Here is a 19,679-nt window from a genome sequence, read left to right as displayed (position 1 = left end):
AAAAATGATCCTAAATATTTAACTCTCTCGGTTCCGAACAACTCGTCCTCTCCTATCTTAATAATTGTTTCATTACTTCTAATATTGCTAAACTTAAATTCCATATATTCTGTCTTTAATCTACTAAGCTTAAAACCTTTCCCTTCTAGTGTTTCCCTCCAAGATTCTAGCTTAGCATTTACTCCTTCACGTGTCTCATCTACCAAAATAGTATCATCTGCAAACAACATGCACCACGGTACTGTGTCTTGAATGTGCGCAATGAGTTCGTCCATAATTAATGTAAAAAGATAGAGACTTAGGACTGATCCTTGATGTAACCCTATCTTTAATTTTAAACAATCATTTTAATGGTAAAAAATGAATCTGTCAAAAATATTTTAATGTATATTTTTTAAAAATTATTTGATTCTCTATTAAACTCCTCAAATGACAAATAATCTCAGCTATAGCCAGCTCTAAGCTCGGATAAAATAGAAGGGTTGCATTAAGTTATCAATCATCGAAAAAAATAGGGAAATATTATGCATAGATTCATCAAACTATAATACTAATACTAGATTGTTCCCTAAAAGAAATAAATTATAAGGTCCGACTACAACATAGAATATTGAGAACTTAAGTATTAAATATGCAAGAGTTCTCACACTCTAAGTTAGATAAGAACAAGCATTATATAAATATTGATTCTTTTATATTTGGAACATAGAATATAAGAATATTCACTAGCAAAACAATGGAGGTATTAACTATGATGCTTAAAAGAAGAATATTAATGATTACATAAGATAAAATGGGTAAGAGAGAAGGCAAACATAATAAAAAACTTAGATTTTAAATTATGGTACGAAGAAAAAAGTAAAACAAGAAATTCAATAGATATTATTGTACATAGTTCATTAAGGAGGAATTAGGAGTAGTTAGAAAGGGGAAAGATATTGATAGTAAAAGAAATTATTAATATAATTAGCATATATGATCTTAAGCAGAATTAGATGAAGACACTAAGGATGTGTTTGGTTGGGGATTATCCTTGATAACCTTGCTTATCCATCCAAGATTATCAACGAAAACCATGTTTGATTTAGGTAATCGATGATTCCCGAGTAATGTTCCATGTCCGACACGTCAGCAAAAGATTTTTCTTGATTCCGAGATTAACGAAATTTTTTTACCCAAAATACCCTCGAATAAGAGAAAAATATGATAAAAAAGGAAAATATAAAGAAAAAAATATAAAATATAAAAAATAAAATATAAAACTTTTTAAAAAATTAGGGAAAAAACATAAAAAAGTTAAAAAATAGAAAAATAATAAAAAATGGGGAAAAAATAAAAAAAAACATAAAAAAATAGAAAAATAGAAAAAACGTAAAAAAAATTTAAAAAATTTAAAAATATATAAAAATAGATTAAAAACATAAAAAATAAAAAAAACATAAAAATAAAAAAACATAAAAAAATTAAAAAACTTTAAAAATTTAAATAAAATAAAAAAAACGATAAAAAAAAATGAAAAGAAATAAAAAAAATAAAAAAAACACATAAAAATAAAGAAAAACGTGAAAAAGAAAAAATAAAAATAAACGTAGAGTTTAAATAATAATAATAATAATAATAATAATAATATATGGTTGGTTTTGTAACTAAGGGTAATATAGTAAAATATTAAACTAGGTTATTCGTTAAAACCCTCAAACAAACAAGTTTTTGTTGCATTACCTAGGTTGAACCAAACAACATTTGGTTATCTTTTATTCCCCATAACCTTGATTATGTGATTACTTGGGAATCACATAACCAAAGTTACACATGATAACTTGAACCAAACACACCCGATAAATTTTAGGAAGACCTAAATGAGATAGTATAAAAAAATTCTGACAAACTAGATAATTTTAATAGGAAGAGATCTAAATAAGTATATAGGAGTAAGAAATAAGGAATATAATAGAGTGCATGGGGACTATGGTTTTTGAATAAGAAATAAAATGAAAAAATTATATTAAATTTTACAATAGCATATAAACTTATAATAGCTTATACGCTTTCAAGAAAAGAAAGAAACACTTAGTTACATTCACAAGTGTGAGCAATAAGTGGAAAATTGCCTTACTTTTGGAAAAGAAAAGGCATAAAAAAATTATAAAGATTACAAGATTATCCTAGGAAAAAACTTATTTACCCAATATATGTTAATAGTGTTAGATAAACATTTAAGCTAACTGGAAAACATGTAGCACTCCTAAGATCAAGTGGTGAAATTTAAAAGATGGGACGTAAAGAATCTTTAAAGAGAGGATAGAAGCACAACTATTATGAGAAATATGATTCAAATATAATATGGGATAAGATGATATCAAATTTAAAAACGATAACCAAGAGCATACTTAGTAAATCAAGAGGGCAGATACCAACAAATAAAGAATTTTAATGATGAAATGAGAAAATACAAGAGAAAGTACGGAAGAACTAGTAACAACAAAGAAAACTTAAAAAGTAAAGTATGCAATTCTATGAAAGAGGCCAAGAAAGTAACAAGTGAAGGCGAGAATGAAATTTTTGAACGCTTGTATCAACAGGTGGATACAAAATAAGGGGAAAGAAATATCCATAGAATAACCAAAGCGAGAAAGAGCAAAACAAGAAATCTTACCCAAATAAAATGTATTGAAGATGACCAATAGGATACTAGTGATGAGATAAAAAAGATAGAAAATTAATTTTCATCAATTTTTAATAAATGTTTAAGTGGCCAACTTAACTTAAAAAATTTAAATAGGTTAAAGGAGTATATAAATTTAAATTTTTATTAGAGAATTTAAATTCTAGAACAAGCGTTAAATGAGATACAAAATTTTTAAAAAAAAAACAGTTGGAAGATATTCAAGTTTGGAAGTGTCTAAGCAAGCGAGATATTGAATGGTTTATGAAGGTATTCAACTTGATATTGAAAACAAAAACAAATATCTCATCAGTAGAGGGTAAGTACTCTAGTTTCCTGTATAAAAACAAAAGAGAAAAATTATGCAAACTATAATGGCATTAAGTTAATTAGCCATACCATGAAATTTTAGAAAAAAATCATTAAAAGACTAAACTGATCGTAAATCAATTTAAATTCGTGTCGACATAATCGATGATAAGAGTTGTACATCTACTCCGACAACTAATTGAAAAGTATGAAGAAAAAAGGCAAGACTTATCCATAATAATCGACATAGAAAAAGTTTATGATAGACTTTCGAGAGAAATTATGTGGAAAAGTCTAAAACAAAAAAACAGTCCGGTGCACAAATCTCCCGCCAATGCGGGATCCTGGAGAAACGTCTATTGTACAAATTATGGAAAAATCTAAAAAATAAAGATGTTATGCTAGGGTATACTGAATCAATTAAGGATGTATATGAAGATTTAATAGTGAAGACTTTGGGAGAATTAACCAAAATGTTTCCTATAAAAGTAGAGCTACATCGACAACAAACTTCAAATCCATATTTATTTACACTAATCATGGATAATCTCACTTGACACATCCAATACACATTACCATAGCACATGTTTACAAACGACATTGTTTTAATAAATGGGATATGTAAAAAAGTAAATGTTAAGCTCGAATCTAGGCGAGTAAAAGATTTAAAACTTATTATAGTAAGGACAAAATAAATGGAATTTAAACTTAGTAGTAATATATATAACAAGGCATTGTTAAAATAAAAAATGATGAGTTACCTGTAACTAACACCTTAAAGTATTTAGGATTATTTAAAAAAAAGGATAAAGGAATGCATAGAGGTGTTTTACATAGGATATAAACAGAATGATTAAATAGAGATGTCAAGTGTTCTTTAGGATCATAAGGTACCTTTAAAGTTAAAAATGAAGTTTTACAAAAATGAGGATTAGACATGCTATGTTATATAATGGACTATGAATCAAGCACAAAAACAGAAAATTAAAGTCGCAGAGATGAAGATACTAAGGTGGATGTGTGAACATATGAGAATGGATAGATAAGAAATGAGAATATTAGAGAAAGTCAGATTGCACTAATTGAGGAAAAATTTCCAAAGACGCATTTAAGATTGTATGGGTGTGTACATAGACGACAATAAATGGCTTAGTTAAGCAATGTGAGACCATAATAGATATACACATTAAGCGAGAAGAGAAATATCAAAAGAAACTTAGTTAACAACGATAAAACATTCATTTTAATATAGATTATGAATATAGTAGGGGATCAGACCTAATGGCATAGGAGGATTCATATAGATGATCACTTAATTAGATAAAGACTTGGTTGTTATTATTATTGTATTTAATGTTCTAGTAAAATAATATTGGATCTAATTCATTATCATGTTCATATGTTCATATATTGCATAAAAATAAAAAATAAAATAAGTTGTGGAGGTAATCAATTTAATATCACATTATATTTTAAACTAGTTACTGTCATAATTTTTTTTGTTATAGTTGGTGTGCTTTCAGTTATGCTTTTACCAATCAATATACAAATTGCCAGCTCAAGAAATATTAAGATGCAAATTACTAAAAACAGTTTTCACAAAATGCAGTTGGCTTCCAATTACATGTTCTAATTGTACTTTGAAATGCAAGTGCAATGTCAACCCCTTAATAGAACATACTACATTTACTACATTCCTATCCTTCTGCTCAGTTATTGGTGTGCATTGGCACATTGCCTGTTATCCTTTACTACTACTCTACTAGTTCTAAGAAATCAAAACATAATTAACTCATGTTTGAAAGTGGTTTGAGGTACAATTGTCAATATAAAGCTAGTTTTGTATAGTTTTAGAACCTTTATTTCTAGATTTTGGTTTATTTATCCCATGAGGAAAACATTTTCAGTCCTCATACATTAAAGGAAAAGATTTTTCTTCCATTCCGAATTGTGAACTCAAAATAGAACAAGCTTAGTAAAGGTGCTATGCAATAGGGCTATAGGATGGTTTTTGTGTAGCTGCTGCCCCATAGTTAACATCTCATGTAGCTTGAAAGGTTAAGTATATAGAACCAGACAATATAAATATCCTATTGCAGATTCCTACATTCGTATGGATCAAAGAAAAAACTTGAAATAAATTACCTGAGCACAAACCATTGTAAGAGCTTCACACTGAGTAGGATTGACTTTTCCCTGCAACAGAAAAGGTAGGGATTGAGATGTAGGTGAAACCGTGAAAGACTGACAGAATGCAACATGGTTATGAGCTTAGCAGTTACAAGCAACTGCAACAAAACTTAAAAAGTATATGAAGGAAAGAGAAATACAGGCATTATACTGCTGCCTGGTTCATTTTCAGGTAGGATCAGCTCACCAAGTCCACAACGTGGACCGCTGAAAAATGTTCAACAAAAAGTGATCATAAAGCCAAATTGCATGTTTTTAAATATAGAAAACAATACTGTAGTGCATGTCAAAATACCTTCCTAGAAGTCGTATATCATTTGCTATCTTCATAAGAGAAGCTGAAATTGTGTTTAAGGCTCCACTGGTCTCAATAAAAGCATCATGTGCAGCCTGCTTGCAGCACAAACCACAATTAAGAGGACTGATAAGGCCTCCACAATAAAAGGAAGATATAACAGGCAACAAAAGAACTTGAGAAGGTGGACTCGCTAATAATGCAGTAATTCACACATTTTCAGTTTTTTTCATATTTAATGCACCAAAAAATGGCAAATCAAATACAATAAGAGATAAAGCTAAGTTATAACATAGCCAACTAGCTGTAACTTGTAATTTATATGAACCTCTGAAGATTGCAAAAATAATATCCTCGGGAAAAAAACATGTGAACTGAAAATCCAACTGAAGATTGCATCAAAGGAGCAAAGGGTTCAAGATGGGACTAGATTTTAAGATGACTTTCATAAAAAGACCTGCTTTACAATTGGGTTCAGTTCAGATTGATCAAATTTAGCCATATAAGGTTAGAAATAGCCAACGTATATAGATAGTAGGCAGTGATGTATCAATGGCTTAAGATGTCTAGGCAGTGATGTATCAATCCCCCCTAAAAAAACGATAAAGCATACTGCTCTTTAATTTCTTATAATTGCATTAACCCCTAAAAAAAGGATAAAGCATACTGCTCTTTAATTTCTTATAATTGCATTAACAACCCACTGTTTATATATAGGAAATGAATTTTTTTTTTTTTTTGTTTACTGGCTGATTCTTACATCAAAATGTAAAAGAGAAATTTTAAAGGCATGTCAAGTGCCGGACTGACTGTGGAGCCCTATGGACCCAGCAGGTTTTCTTCAATGGAAATTGAAGGACCTAGCAGAAGCTTGACTATTGGATAAATTCACGTGTGGAGGTTCCATCATCTATAAATGGACTTTCAGATTTTGTGGTTTCCAGTGTTCCAAAAAATCACATCACAATTGGATGTAAGGATGTTGACCTTCAGATACATGGACAAAGACTACTAAAAAAGTACAAGATTTAAATCTCAAGTCATGCCACCTGGCATGGCTGAGATTTATTGTTTCTTGATGGGAACAATACAACATTGGGTGGCACGGCAAATCACTATTGTAACACCCGTGCTACCACAAAGCCTATATTTTCAAATGAGATTTTTATGCCTTGTTTGATACTAGTTAATTCTCATATTAATGGAGTGGTGCATACTGGAGCTGATAACATACACGAAGCTGCCTTGAGGAATGGAGCTACGTGGTGTCGGTTGCTCGCATTAGGTGTAGAGTGGATGAGGAATGGTGGTAGAGCTTTGGAGAGCAGACTGTTCATAGTTCATGGCTCTATTGCTTGAACCACTCATGTGATCCCTTGCTCACTGAACAACCAGCACTTGCTCCTAGGCCATCACCTCAACTCACTCCTTACCCACAGCCTCCTTTGCTCCGACGACGCCACTCTTGTTGCTCGCCTCAATCCAACCACACTATCAAGGTTTCAAGAGTCTCGAGGTAGAAACTCCCAAGTATTTACAATAATCAATTAATATAACATTCATTAAATTGATTATAATTGATTAATATAATTATTAATTGAATTAATTGATTATAGTTGATTGATTTAATTGATTATAATCAATTAAATCATTAACTGGTTTAATTGATTATAATTTGATTAAAACTATAATTAAATTAATTTGATTTAATTAGTAAAATTGCCTTTAGTTTAAATGTATGCTATTAATTATTAATTTTAACTAATGTTTATACAATTAATTGATTAAAATTGATTAGTTGATAAAAGTTAATTTAGATCATCAATCCCTTATATATATATATATATATATATATATATAATGACAATCCGGTGCACGGAGCTCTCGCCAATGTCAGGTGTCGGGAAAAGTTTATTGTACGAAACTTATCTTGCTTTGTAAGAGGCTATTTCCGAGACTCAAAATCGTGACTTTTAGGTACTTTACAGTTGTTAAGTACATAATAAGTTATACAAAATATTAATAGTCCTAAAGATCAAAAATATATTTCATAAAATATTAATATTTCTAAAGATCAAAAACAAATTTTAAAATATTGATATTTAAAATAGATATTTTAAAACTTCAAAAGAGATTGATATTCTAAAATAGACTAAAATAGGACATTAAGAATTGACATTTAAAATTTTATAAATTTGATATTTTTAGGTAATTTTGAAAAGGATTCTTTAATTAATTTTAAAAAAATTTCAATAACATACTAGCATGGTATGACTCAATATTGAAACTGTCATGTTTCAATAAACACCAAAACTCTGATTCAAACTTTGAAGTACAATCTATGTGTCGTAGGGTTTTAAATCTCATACCGTGTCGGGCAAAATGATCGAAACTATCGTTTCAGTAAATTACTGAAACTTGATACCACTCGATACCAACGTTCAAAATCTCGATTGGGGTCGTAGTTTCAATCTTTGATTGAAACTTCCAATATCATGTCGACACTATGATGCATGGTGTCGATGACGAATTGGAGGTTGCAGGAGGAAAGAAATTAAGAAAAGGAAGAAAACATTGACAGTGCCGAGTGGTATCAAGTTTCATTAATTTACCGAAATAATATGTTGCAATCATTTTGCCTCGCATGGTCAAAATTTAAAATCATACTTGACATATACAATGTATATGCCAACAACAACAACAACAACCAAGCTTTTTTCCACTAGGTGGGGTCGGCTGTATGAATCCTTTTACGCTATTGAGCTCTATCTCCTATTATTTCATCTATATTTAAATAAATTTTATCTTGTTTTATTGTTACTAACCAAATTTTTTTTTATTTTCCTCTTCCTCGTTTGATATGCATGTTTATCATAGTTTCACATCGCCTAACTAGAGCATTTATTGGTCGTACATGTTCGTACCATCTTAAACGTGTCTATCGAAACATCAACACAATACCAAAATAGTATTGTTTTGGTCAAAGACCAAAACTTCGACACTGCTCGAAATTTTGAATCTTAATGCCTAGACTGCATAGCACTATTCAACAAGAAACATGGGCTAAAAAAGGTACAGCAAGCAAAAAATATAAAGTAGGCCCAGAAACAGTTTGCACCAGACAGCTAAGAAAAAACATCTAGTGAAAACTAACCAATGCTTCAAACTTATTCTCTGCAGTGACAAATGGTAGATTAGTCTCGTCAGCTACAGCAGTTGCAATTTTCACGTCAAACCTGGAGTAATATGCAAGACAAATGATGTTTACATATCTGAAGTATTATGCACAGAAAAACTCATCATACTAGATATGGAAATTAATGTAAAAAAACATCAAAAGTACATCACTGGAACTAGCAAGAGAAGATCAAATAGACAAACCAGGATAGAACAAACTATAGACAGAAGAGTGTTTGTTAGCTTTGATATGAATTCAACAAATGGTCAAGATATGGATCCCTGCTTTCATGGTTCACAAATACCATGCATACAGTGGTAGGGCGTCCATGCAGTCTCCCAAGCACCCAAGGTTTGATTCCTAACTACGACGCATTGCAAGGCATTTTCCTCCGGTGGGATGACAAACCTAGGATGTTGGGTTGTTGGGGTCATCCATTGTGAGCACTTTCAGATTTACCCTGATAGTCGGTGGAAAACTTCCGTGAGAAGGCCAGTCATCTAGGGATTAGTCAATATGAATGGCTAGGATACCTAGTGCTAACTAAAGAAAACAAATACCATGTAGAATGCTACCTTCCACTGTAGAGCTTAACTAAAAGATTAAGACAGAGTTAATCATGATGATCTATTATATAAACAGTGAAGCACTTCCCATGTTACTCTCATCTAGGCAAACTATCTAGTTGAAAGACACATTATGAGCTTAAGGATCAAAACTCCACATTAACTAGAGCACGTTCAGTATGTGAACCGCAATTAAAAAGATAATAAAAAAGATGAAATATGATTTTGTTTCTATTTTAATCATGTGAGTTGATGATGAAGAACCTCATGTTAACAAATAGACATGGACTTAAGTAAATAATAGCCATAAATAATACACATATATATAAAGAGTTAAAAGCATGTGGCATTAGGCATGATGTTTGCAATTAAGTGATTGAACCAAGATTCAAACCGTGTTTGTTGCAATAAAACACCAATTCTACCACTAGGATGAGGGTTGGGCAGGATATTTTAAATGTGGAATGTCATCTATAGTCATGAGTTAGCATATGTTCTTTCTGAGGATGTTAGTAAATCCCAATCCAATGCTCCACAATTTATCATAATAAAGAGTTCAAATTGTTGTAGCATCTTTCATCTTTGAGATGGATAAACATCAGTCAAATATCACAAGCAAAACCCAAACTCTGATATTAAACACATAAGACAACAATGTCTGGACTGTGGAACAAAACATACCCTCTTTTGGTGTTTAACCCAGTACCTACAGCAGTACCACCTTGGGCGAGCTGCTCATGACAAAACATAATCAAGAAAATACTAAAGACAAAGTCATAGTGGAGTTACTAGTGGAGATACTACCTGATACATGCGAGGCAGAGAATCTGTTATTCGAGCAATACCATATTTCACCTACCAAATTAAGGGTGCATTATCAAAGCTGGCATAACAAGATACTCATTAAATACATAATATAAGACATAATTATTATCAAAAGAAACTAGAAATACCTGTGTGGTATAACCACTGAATTCCTGACCAAGGGTAAGAGGAGTGGCATCTTGAGTATGTGTTCGACCAATCTTAACAATATCTTTGAATTCTAGAGACTGAAAAAAAAATCACTATGAAGCTTAAAGTTAAATTAAAACTTCACGCCACTTTAGTTTCTGAATAACTCAAGAAAAAAAAGGTCCTTAGATGCCACAAGCAGATAAATTGCATCAAATTCCCTCCGAAACAAGTGCAATATCAGTATAGATTTATGTAATAAAATCATTAGTTACTAAATATAAAAGTTATTATTAACTAGAACCACATGCTTTAGAACTCTAAATCTAGAAATACTTTCTACTACAATTCTTTTGGGACCTTTTTGGTTCAATTTCTAGAAATTTTTAAATTCAATCCAAATAAGTCCAGCAGTTTTCAGTCAAAACTGTGACCTCAAACATAATATCATGAAAAGCATAAAGAAAGGAGGTTAACAACAAGAGTGATTGGCCACAACCAACAGAACTCAAGTAACTAGAAAGAACTATCAAGAAAATGTATATGAAGAAATCTGATACTTTGCAACTTATATGTATGCAAGAGAAGGGATATCAAGACTCAATAGTACATTTAAATAAGATAAAAAGATCTTGACCTTGGATTCGAGTGAGCTGTGCAATTTCTTCAAGCTTGGTATAAAGCAAGAATTAATTTCCACAGCTGCAGCAATGTGCATTACCTGAAAACCAAATCTTCCATTAGAATTAACTGCAATTGTATTCAAATAGTATACAAAAAATTTACAAGAGTAAATTTAACGGATCATGCATCAGTAATACATGAAATTGTTTATAAATCAACACAAGGGCATAATCAAAAGAAACAAAACTTTCTTTCATAATCATATCTTTTGTGAATCTAGCAGCCTCATTAAAAAAGGGGGAAAATGTCAAAAGTACATAAGAGATTTATGTTTAAAGGAAATTATGCTTACCGTTGGAAATGTATCATTTGATGATTGAGACCTATTAACATGATCATTTGGATGCACAAACTTATCACCTCTTTTATGACCAAGAATTTCAGCTGCTCTATTTGCAATAACCTGAAGATTAACAGTTAAAATGTTAAACACAACATAAGATAAGGAAATATAGAAAGACATGTTAGAAAGTTGTGTGTCAACATTTAAGGGATTATATGTCAATACTTAAGGGGTAAGAGGTTATTTGTAATATCTCATATTCATCAATAATATATAAAGACACAGAGGGTTAACCTAGGGTTTCTTGAGAAGGAGGGAATCCTAATTTTACTCTCAGCGTGGTATCAAAGTTACTGCCCTCTCCCTTACATAACCTGTCTCTGCATTGATCATCCATGCATTCATGCAAGTTCCATCCATCGACTAGGCGTCTCTTAATCTTTCTCATTGGCATTGATCATTCACATGATTGTGCAAGCATATGTCCATGCAAGTTTCATCCATTGAGAAGCCCTTTGCTTTGCATTCCTCTTCTCTTCACATTCAGCATCGCATGTTGTAAATGTTGCCTACAACAACTATTTCAACTAGTGCTGCCCTTTGTCTCCTCCAAGTGTCCTTCACACGGGGTCCTCTGTGCAAGTCTCAGAAGACACTAGGATCTGCTTTATCCATGTCATCATTTAATCCTTTGCACAAGGTACTCCACTCGAGTCCTCAGTGACATGATCAGACATCAAGAGTAGTTGGTCGATATTATTTGTAACTTCACCAAAGGTATTCTCGTGTGATTCTCTCCATCATGTGTCGTGTCCATCTGTTTGCTTAGTGCGATACACGATTTGGTTTTCTGTAAAGCCTCCCTCTTAGATGTTGAAGCACACTAGAGAGCATTCCTCTTGGTTGTCGGAACACACAGTGGCACCAATTTCAATTGTCAGGACTAGTGCAGTGTTGGCTTCCTTGTCAAAGCATCAAGCACATGACGGAACCTCCGCCATAATCTCACTGTTTATGTCCCTACATGTGTGTCATATCACACATCATCATTGCCAACTAAACCTTTTTGCATGTTTCATTAGACGTATCATTGTTGCTAGTTGTGTCTTTGTGTGTCATTCTGCGCACCATCATGGTTAGCAAAGCCCCATGCACGTGCATCATTTCACACAACATCGTTGCCAATCAAGTGAGATATCATCCACATGTATCATTTTGTGGATCTCAAGTCAGATGAGTCCTTTCTCCACATGTACCATTCCACATAGACTTTAAGTGGGATCAATTCTCTCAGTGTGCATCATTCATTAAAAACCTTAAGCCTAATTAGTAATCTCTTAGTGTGTCATTTTTGAGACCCTAAACAAGATCAATCCTCATCTCTCTGTGTCATTTTGCAAACTAAAACTAGATCACTCATCCATTTTCTACATACATCATTCTACAAACATCTCAAGCTAGATCATTCCCATCTCTCTTTGTCATTCTACAGCCAAAAAAGTTGAATATATTTATAGCAAGCCGGTCTCTACAATATATTAAAACCAACATGAGGGGAGTGTTAGGGAGCTATGTGTCAATATATAAGGGGGTAAAGGGTTACTTGTGATATTCCTTATTTTTTTCAATACTATATAAAGGTAAAGAAGATACTAAGATTGCTTGAGAAGATTTAATTTTTTCCTCAATAAGACGTGATTTTCATATTCATGACCAATCATCTACGGTGCAGCAGTTAGGCACTCTAAGAGGTTAACCAGGCATCTAAGGTTCAAATCCCAACTGCGGCACATGGATTTTCCTCCCGTGGGACATCAAACCTAAGAACATTGGTCATTTTAGGCCTCCGCGAGTACTTCCTGATTTACCGTGGTGACCGATAGGAAACTTCTGTAAGATCAGGTATGTCACCTCCAGGATTAGTCGATTGAAAAACTGGACACCTAGATTACCAAATAATAATAATAATAATTCTTCATGAGGTAGTAAATATGTATTCAAAATATAAGATCAATAAAATATTAGATCTCTAAGTATATGTCACCATCATCCTTGTCATCATCAAGTCATATTTGTCTATGGTGGTTTATTTTGAACACAAAGTATATACTATTATTAATTAACAAATTACCCAATATTAGTCAACTATACATTAATGAAGTGTAAACATATAATTCTAATTAATTTGAACTTAACCACAAATTAAACAATAATAGTAAATAATATTAAAGAATGATAATTTTAGTAAATTTCTATAACTAAATTATGAGTATACTCTTATAAGTTACAACTTATAATTAAAAATAGCTATATTATTTATAAATTTGTAGTTATATAGATAATCAATATGTATTGGTTTCGTCAACTTTGTTGATACTAAGTTCAATAACATTTTAACAAATAACCAAGGTTTTATTATATGTTTCCACATTGTAGGTAGTTGACAATCTACGTAGCACATACACAATAAGCAAAGGCATATGTCACTAATATAAAAAATTACTAAAATATAATATTGACAAACATAACAATAATATATTCAAGAAGTATATTAATCAATTCATATTTCAAAATATAAAAATGATATATAAGAATCATACAATGTATAACACAATATAACAATGTACCACACTTAAAACTTGGTTTAGCATTTTTGAATCACAAGAATTCATCTCTTATATGGGAGAAAAATCATCATCCGAAATAGATGGATAGACTAGAAAACATAGATACCCAAATCACCTAAGGAGACTACCCCAATGTGATTCCTTATCTAAACCGTTGGTGAATGTGACCTCTTGGACTAAATTTTTAAACTATTAATAATGTAGCATGATCGATTTAATAAACTAGTTAACTTATCAAATAAATACACAACTCCATAACTAAAATAGTTGTAATAAAATAACCTATCAAAGTATAGCATATAAATTAATCATACCCACCTTCCCCTTCCACCTCTCTTACATGATTACATGACTCAAAAACTCAAACATAACCCCACTTTTTCTTACAACATCATGAAGCTAATGCTTCTCTTTGTTATGCAAAGCTTTTCTCTTCTCCATTTAAATTCATTACTTGTTTTCTCCTCCTGGCTTGTTTACCAAACTTCTCCACCCCTTCATTTTTATTCAGTTATTCCCACCTACAATAAGAATTCTATCTCGGCCTCTACCAACTGAGATGAGGAGAATCTTGTCTAACGGTAGGATGATATAAAGCAACATTATGTCAACATAGGTGCACAACTAGTACTATGTCAACACAAGTGCACCACTGGAAAAGGTTGTCCATGCAATAAAAGATCCTATGAGCAGGCAGAACGGAAGTTTCACTAGTGCTATACAACATGAAAATTTAACCATTCCTATAAGTATATAATGAAAAAAGGTGTCATAGTTTCTTCCCTCCTATTAATGACGCTCCTCACAATCCCATTAGATAGCGTTTAAAGAGCCAAGGCTCACTTTTACCCACAAGAAGCTTCATTTTTATCCTTAGTAGTGTATGTCCTCGTCACTTAGTTTCTTACCTCATTGTCATCGTCACTTCTATTATCATGGCTAACACCACTTAGTAAACCCATTAACTACCTAGCTACTTCTATTGCCACGACTACTACCACTAAGTACAACAACAATAATCAAATCTTATCCCACTAAGTGGGATCGTCTATATAAATTCTTCTATGTCATTGGACTTTGTACCCTATTATATCATATATATTTAAATAAATTTTATCATATTTTACCGTTGCTAATCATGTCTTCTTTGGTCTTCCCTCCTTATTTAATGTGTGTATTTGTCATAGTTTTATATCGCCTAACTAGAGTATTCATTGGTCATCCAAGTACATGTTCGTATCATTTTGAACGTGTCTCCCGATGTTTTCTCTCAATAGGTAAAACCCCAACTTTCTCTCTATTGTTTTCATTTCTTATCCTATTCATTCACATATGTCCACCTTAATATTTTCATGTTTGCAACTCTTATCTTCTACTCATGTATTCGAGTCATAACCCAACATTCAGTTTCATATAACATAGCAGGTCTAACTGCATGTTTGTAAAATTTCGTTTTAAGTTTTAAATGTACTTTATGATCATAAAGAACACTTGACGCTCACCTTAATTTTAATCACCCTTTTCTTGACCCCTCTATATTTTTACAAAAACTTAAAATTCTCAACTATAAATACCATATCACCACCAATCTTAATAATTATCTTATTACAACTAATATTGTTAAACTTAAATTTTATATATTTCATCTTTAATCTACTAAACTACCATTGAGTAAACACATTAATTCCACTAGCACCGACATCATCATCAAGCCCTTAAGTTCTTGCCATTTAGGAGCAGCTACATAGATCTTATTCTCTATCAAACTTGAGGAAAGGCAACATGACAACCAATTCAGATCAATGATTCTAAAGGGGGGCCTAGCAGCTACCTAGGAGGCCTCAATAACCTCTACCTATTAGGCAGTCTCCTGTAGCTAGGCGTTTAATGATTTGGGTAGGCAGCATAAGCAAAGAGCTAGGTTAGATTAGGAAGTCAATTCAATGATAAGACAAAAGTCAACTCAATGGATGGATGGAAAAGCATATATATTGCAATAAGATGAAATTAATTATGAACATATTGTGTTTTCTTGCAAAAAATTTATCATTAAGAATTTTATGCTTTATTGTGATTTTTGTTCTATTAGTTGCAAGGTGAAATAGGATGTGTTTTGTTGTTGTTAAGTGTTTAGCAATTTAAGCATGTACTCAATGTTGTAAATGACGGTAGGCCATGGCAGGGCAGTAGTAACCACCTACCGCCTCGGCTAGGGGTGGTAAAAAATACCTAAATTTTGGTATACCACACATATTCTATTGAAATATACCAAACCATGTTGATTTAACAATATACGAAAGATTTCAGTAAGGTATAATACCGTATCAAAATTTCCGGTATAGGTATAACATTTATATTAAAATTTTTAGTATACCATACCAATACCGAAATTTTATACTAAACAGTATGGAATTTAACCATACCAAATTTGGTATGGTATCGGTATGATTTTTGTGTATATCGAATATTTCAGTGTGATATACAATGTACGAAAAAAATTCAGAATTTTGGTATAACACCCATAGTCTCACCTAGGTGGTTGAATTTTTTTTATTATTTTTTATACATAATGATCCGGCGATAAGGCTGGGGGCCCTCAGGGGCAAAGGGTCAACGACACGTAGGGGTCAGGAGTCAAGAGGGGTCAACCCCGTGGGCTCGCCGAGCGGGCACCCTATGCCGATCGCCCGGCCATGCCCTCCAGCTGAAGGAACTGTAACCCGGCCATGAGCCCGGGTTTCAGACGCCAAGGTAAAATGGCTATATGGCCGAGCGGGAGTCCGCTCGGTCGTGGCCCAAGGCAAGGGTACAAGGCCGAGCGGCCTGTCCGCTCGGCCAAGGCGTCAGGCAACAAGACCAGAGTGTTCGTCCGAGCAGGGGACCATGAATCTCCCCCGGACGGACCAACATCCACGACGGGTCGAAGGTAAGGAGCTGCCGAGCAGCCGGACGCTTGGCTCGAGAGGATGAAACCAAAAGACACGGGACAGTAGGGACTGTTAGGACCAAAAGTAGCTAGAGGGGGGGGTGAATAGCTCTTCGCGTGCTCGTTGCTCGGCGTTGCTTGTTTCTTCAAGGATGCGCAGCGGAAATACAAAGAAACAAATACAAACACGCTAACACTTGGATTTTACTTGGTATCCACCTCCAAGGGAGGTGACTAATCCAAGGATCCACACAACGCACGCACCCTCCACTAATGAAACTCTCCTTTATGGTAACTACCAAGGGCGGAGAAGCCCTACAAGACTCAATACAAGAAGAAGAAAGGGTAGTAAAGAAATACAAGCTTACAAGCTTACAATGAGTGCACAAACCCTAACCCTAGTTTCTTCTTCTTGCTTTGATCCGCCTCTTGACTTGAAAGAGCCTCCAAGAACCTTCAAGAACTGGCGATCTCGAGCTTGAGAAGAGTTGTGGAGGAGCTGGTGAAGATCTGAGTTGAATCGGTGAAGAGATGCTGAAGGAATCGCACGCCAACAGCTATAAACGACGCCAACGGTCGAATCCCAATCGATTGGATTGCTCCCAATTGATCGGGGAGGCTTTGGATCGATCCAGAGCGCCTCTGTGCTCTGGAAAAATGCCTGGATCGATCCACGGATCGATCCAGCGCTTATCGCGCGAAGCAGCAGCGTCCCAATCGATCCACTGATCGATTGGGACCTCTGGATCGATCCACAGATCGATCCAGAGGGGTTCTGTTCGCGGGGACTCACCGGATCGATCGGCGGATCGATCCGGATCTTCTGGATCGATCCACTGATCGATCCAGCAGGTTTGGATCGATCCACGGATCGATCCACGGATCAATCCAAACCTGCTGGATCAATCCACGGATCAATCCAAACCTTGGTTTTTGTCCAAAACCAAGTCTAAAGCCCCCTAAACCAACATCTAGTCAACCATGACTTGTTGGTACATAAGACCTAGCATCCGGTCACCCTTGACCGGCTAGGACTCTCTCACCAAGTGTCTGGTCAATTCCTTTGACTCACTTGGACTTTTCTCTTCTTGCCAAGTATCCGGTCAGTCCCTCTGACCTACTTGAACTTTTCTTTCTCGTGCCAAGTATCCGGTCAATCCCTTTGACTTACTTGGATTCTCACCAAATGTCTGGTCAACCTTGACCCATTTGGATTTCTCTTGCCTGGCTTCACTCACCGGACTTTTCCAATGCCTAGCTTCACTCACTAGGTCTTTCACCGGCTTCACTCACCGGGATTTCCTTCCGCCTAGCTTCACTCACTAGGTCTCTCACCGGCTTCACTCACCAGATTTTCCTCCGCCTAGCTTCACTCACTAGGACTTCCCAGTCAAGTATCCGGTCATCCTTGACCTACTTGACTCTTCTTCAATCAACCTTGCATTGTCAAACATCGAAACCCAAACCAAGACTCAAGCTTGGTCAACCAGGTCAACCTTGACCTGAGGGATGTTGCACCAACAATCTCCCCTTTTTGATGTTTGACAATACCAACACTATCACTTACAATACCACATGTAAGTTAGGCTAATTCCATAGCCTAAACCTTCTTCATGCCACTAGGTAATGAATACATAAGTTAAGCCCTTCATTCTCCCCCTAAGAGGGCAAACTCCCTCTAGGTAATGAAAGCCTAACTTACTCCCTTTCATTCTCCCCCTATTGGCACACATTAAACCATCTTTGAGCACACATCAACCCGTGCCTCAATTTTGGGCACTCTTCAACAAATGCCCCATTGTTGAAAACTCTCCCCCTGAAGAGTTGCTCATCGTTGTTCACAACTTCACTCGTTGTGACCAACACGATAATGAAGGTCCCATACCCTTCATTAACCTTAACCCTACATTCTCCCCCAATGTAGGCAAATGCCCATCCTTGAGCATTATCCACTTGAAGCCACTTGAACAATGAGGATATCCACTCCCCATTAAAGTTCAAACGCTCAACCTTGAGCATGTTCTTAACGGAAGGTTAACCACCTTCCCAGGTTCATGAAAAATAATTTTTATGTCTTTAAAGAGTCCCTCCCCCTAAAGACATGGTGGTAACTTCTGTCATTGCACCAACAATGACTTGGAATCCCTAAAACTTTAGGAAACCCAAATTTTAGAAGTTTTGAGGTTCAAATATTCAAAATTTGAAACAAACCTCAACCTAAACTTCAACTTAGTCTTCCTTAACCAATCCATCCTTGTTTTCAACATGAAAACACCCTCTAAAGGTATACAAACGTGTCTTGAGGGGTTAGGAATGGTTACATTGACTAAAATAGGTTTAGAGTGCTGAAATCAGACCTTCCCAGCCAAAATCAGCGTCCTGGATCGATTGGAGTTGGGTTCCAATCGATTCAACCTATTTGAATCGATCCACTGATCGATTCAGGATGTGTGGATCGATCGGCTGATCGATCCAGCGAGCTTCTGCTCGCGAGAATTGCCTTCTGAATCGATCCACTGATCGATTCAGGCACTCCAATCGATCCATGGATCGATTGGAGCTCTGATAGTTGCTGAAATTCAAAATCAGCCAACTTCAGAAATCCCTAGAAAATTCTACAAAAATCCAAAAATCATGAAATTTCGTGTAGACATTTCTTAGGGCATAATTTATCAAGGAAAAATAGTTTTCTAAGAAAATACCTCATATTTTCAAAGATTGACACAAACTTGAAAGCTTGCTAAAACTTTAGCGTTTTCTTCAAGTTTGTGTCTAACTATTCAATGGTGATTACTATCAAAAGATAGCCTTCACCAAGGTTTTCCAAAAGCATTTTGAAATAATTTTCAAAACCAATATCCCATCACATTCCTTGGGCTTAATGCACATGACTTGTACATTAGCTTTCCCAATGATGGGAAAACACATAACTATGTGTTTTGATGAACCTAAAACTCAAAAGAATGCACTAAATCAACATCTTGAGTTTTGTTCATCTTTCT

The 19,679-nt window shown here is 34.3% G+C and overlaps 1 protein-coding gene across 1 annotated transcript in view; it reads right to left on the bottom strand.

Moving 5' to 3' along the window:
- The window catches only part of LOC122040995 (fumarate hydratase 1, mitochondrial), a 36,158-nt gene that overhangs the window by 7,107 nt on the left and 9,372 nt on the right, over nt 1–19,679 (bottom strand). The window contains exons 4-12 of the mRNA XM_042600511.1: nt 11,134–11,244; nt 10,795–10,878; nt 10,157–10,255; nt 10,008–10,058; nt 9,885–9,934; nt 8,614–8,695; nt 5,460–5,554; nt 5,305–5,371; nt 5,120–5,170 (exon numbers count right to left, since the gene is read on the bottom strand). Coding sequence (XP_042456445.1) covers nt 5,120–5,170; nt 5,305–5,371; nt 5,460–5,554; nt 8,614–8,695; nt 9,885–9,934; nt 10,008–10,058; nt 10,157–10,255; nt 10,795–10,878; nt 11,134–11,244 — 690 coding nt within the window. The remainder of the gene's footprint in view (nt 1–5,119; nt 5,171–5,304; nt 5,372–5,459; nt 5,555–8,613; nt 8,696–9,884; nt 9,935–10,007; nt 10,059–10,156; nt 10,256–10,794; nt 10,879–11,133; nt 11,245–19,679) is intronic.

This window comes from Zingiber officinale, chromosome 2A (genome assembly GCF_018446385.1).
Source record: "Zingiber officinale cultivar Zhangliang chromosome 2A, Zo_v1.1, whole genome shotgun sequence".
Taxonomy (NCBI): domain Eukaryota; kingdom Viridiplantae; phylum Streptophyta; class Magnoliopsida; order Zingiberales; family Zingiberaceae; genus Zingiber; species Zingiber officinale.
This window is presented reverse-complemented; position numbering and strand designations above follow the sequence as displayed.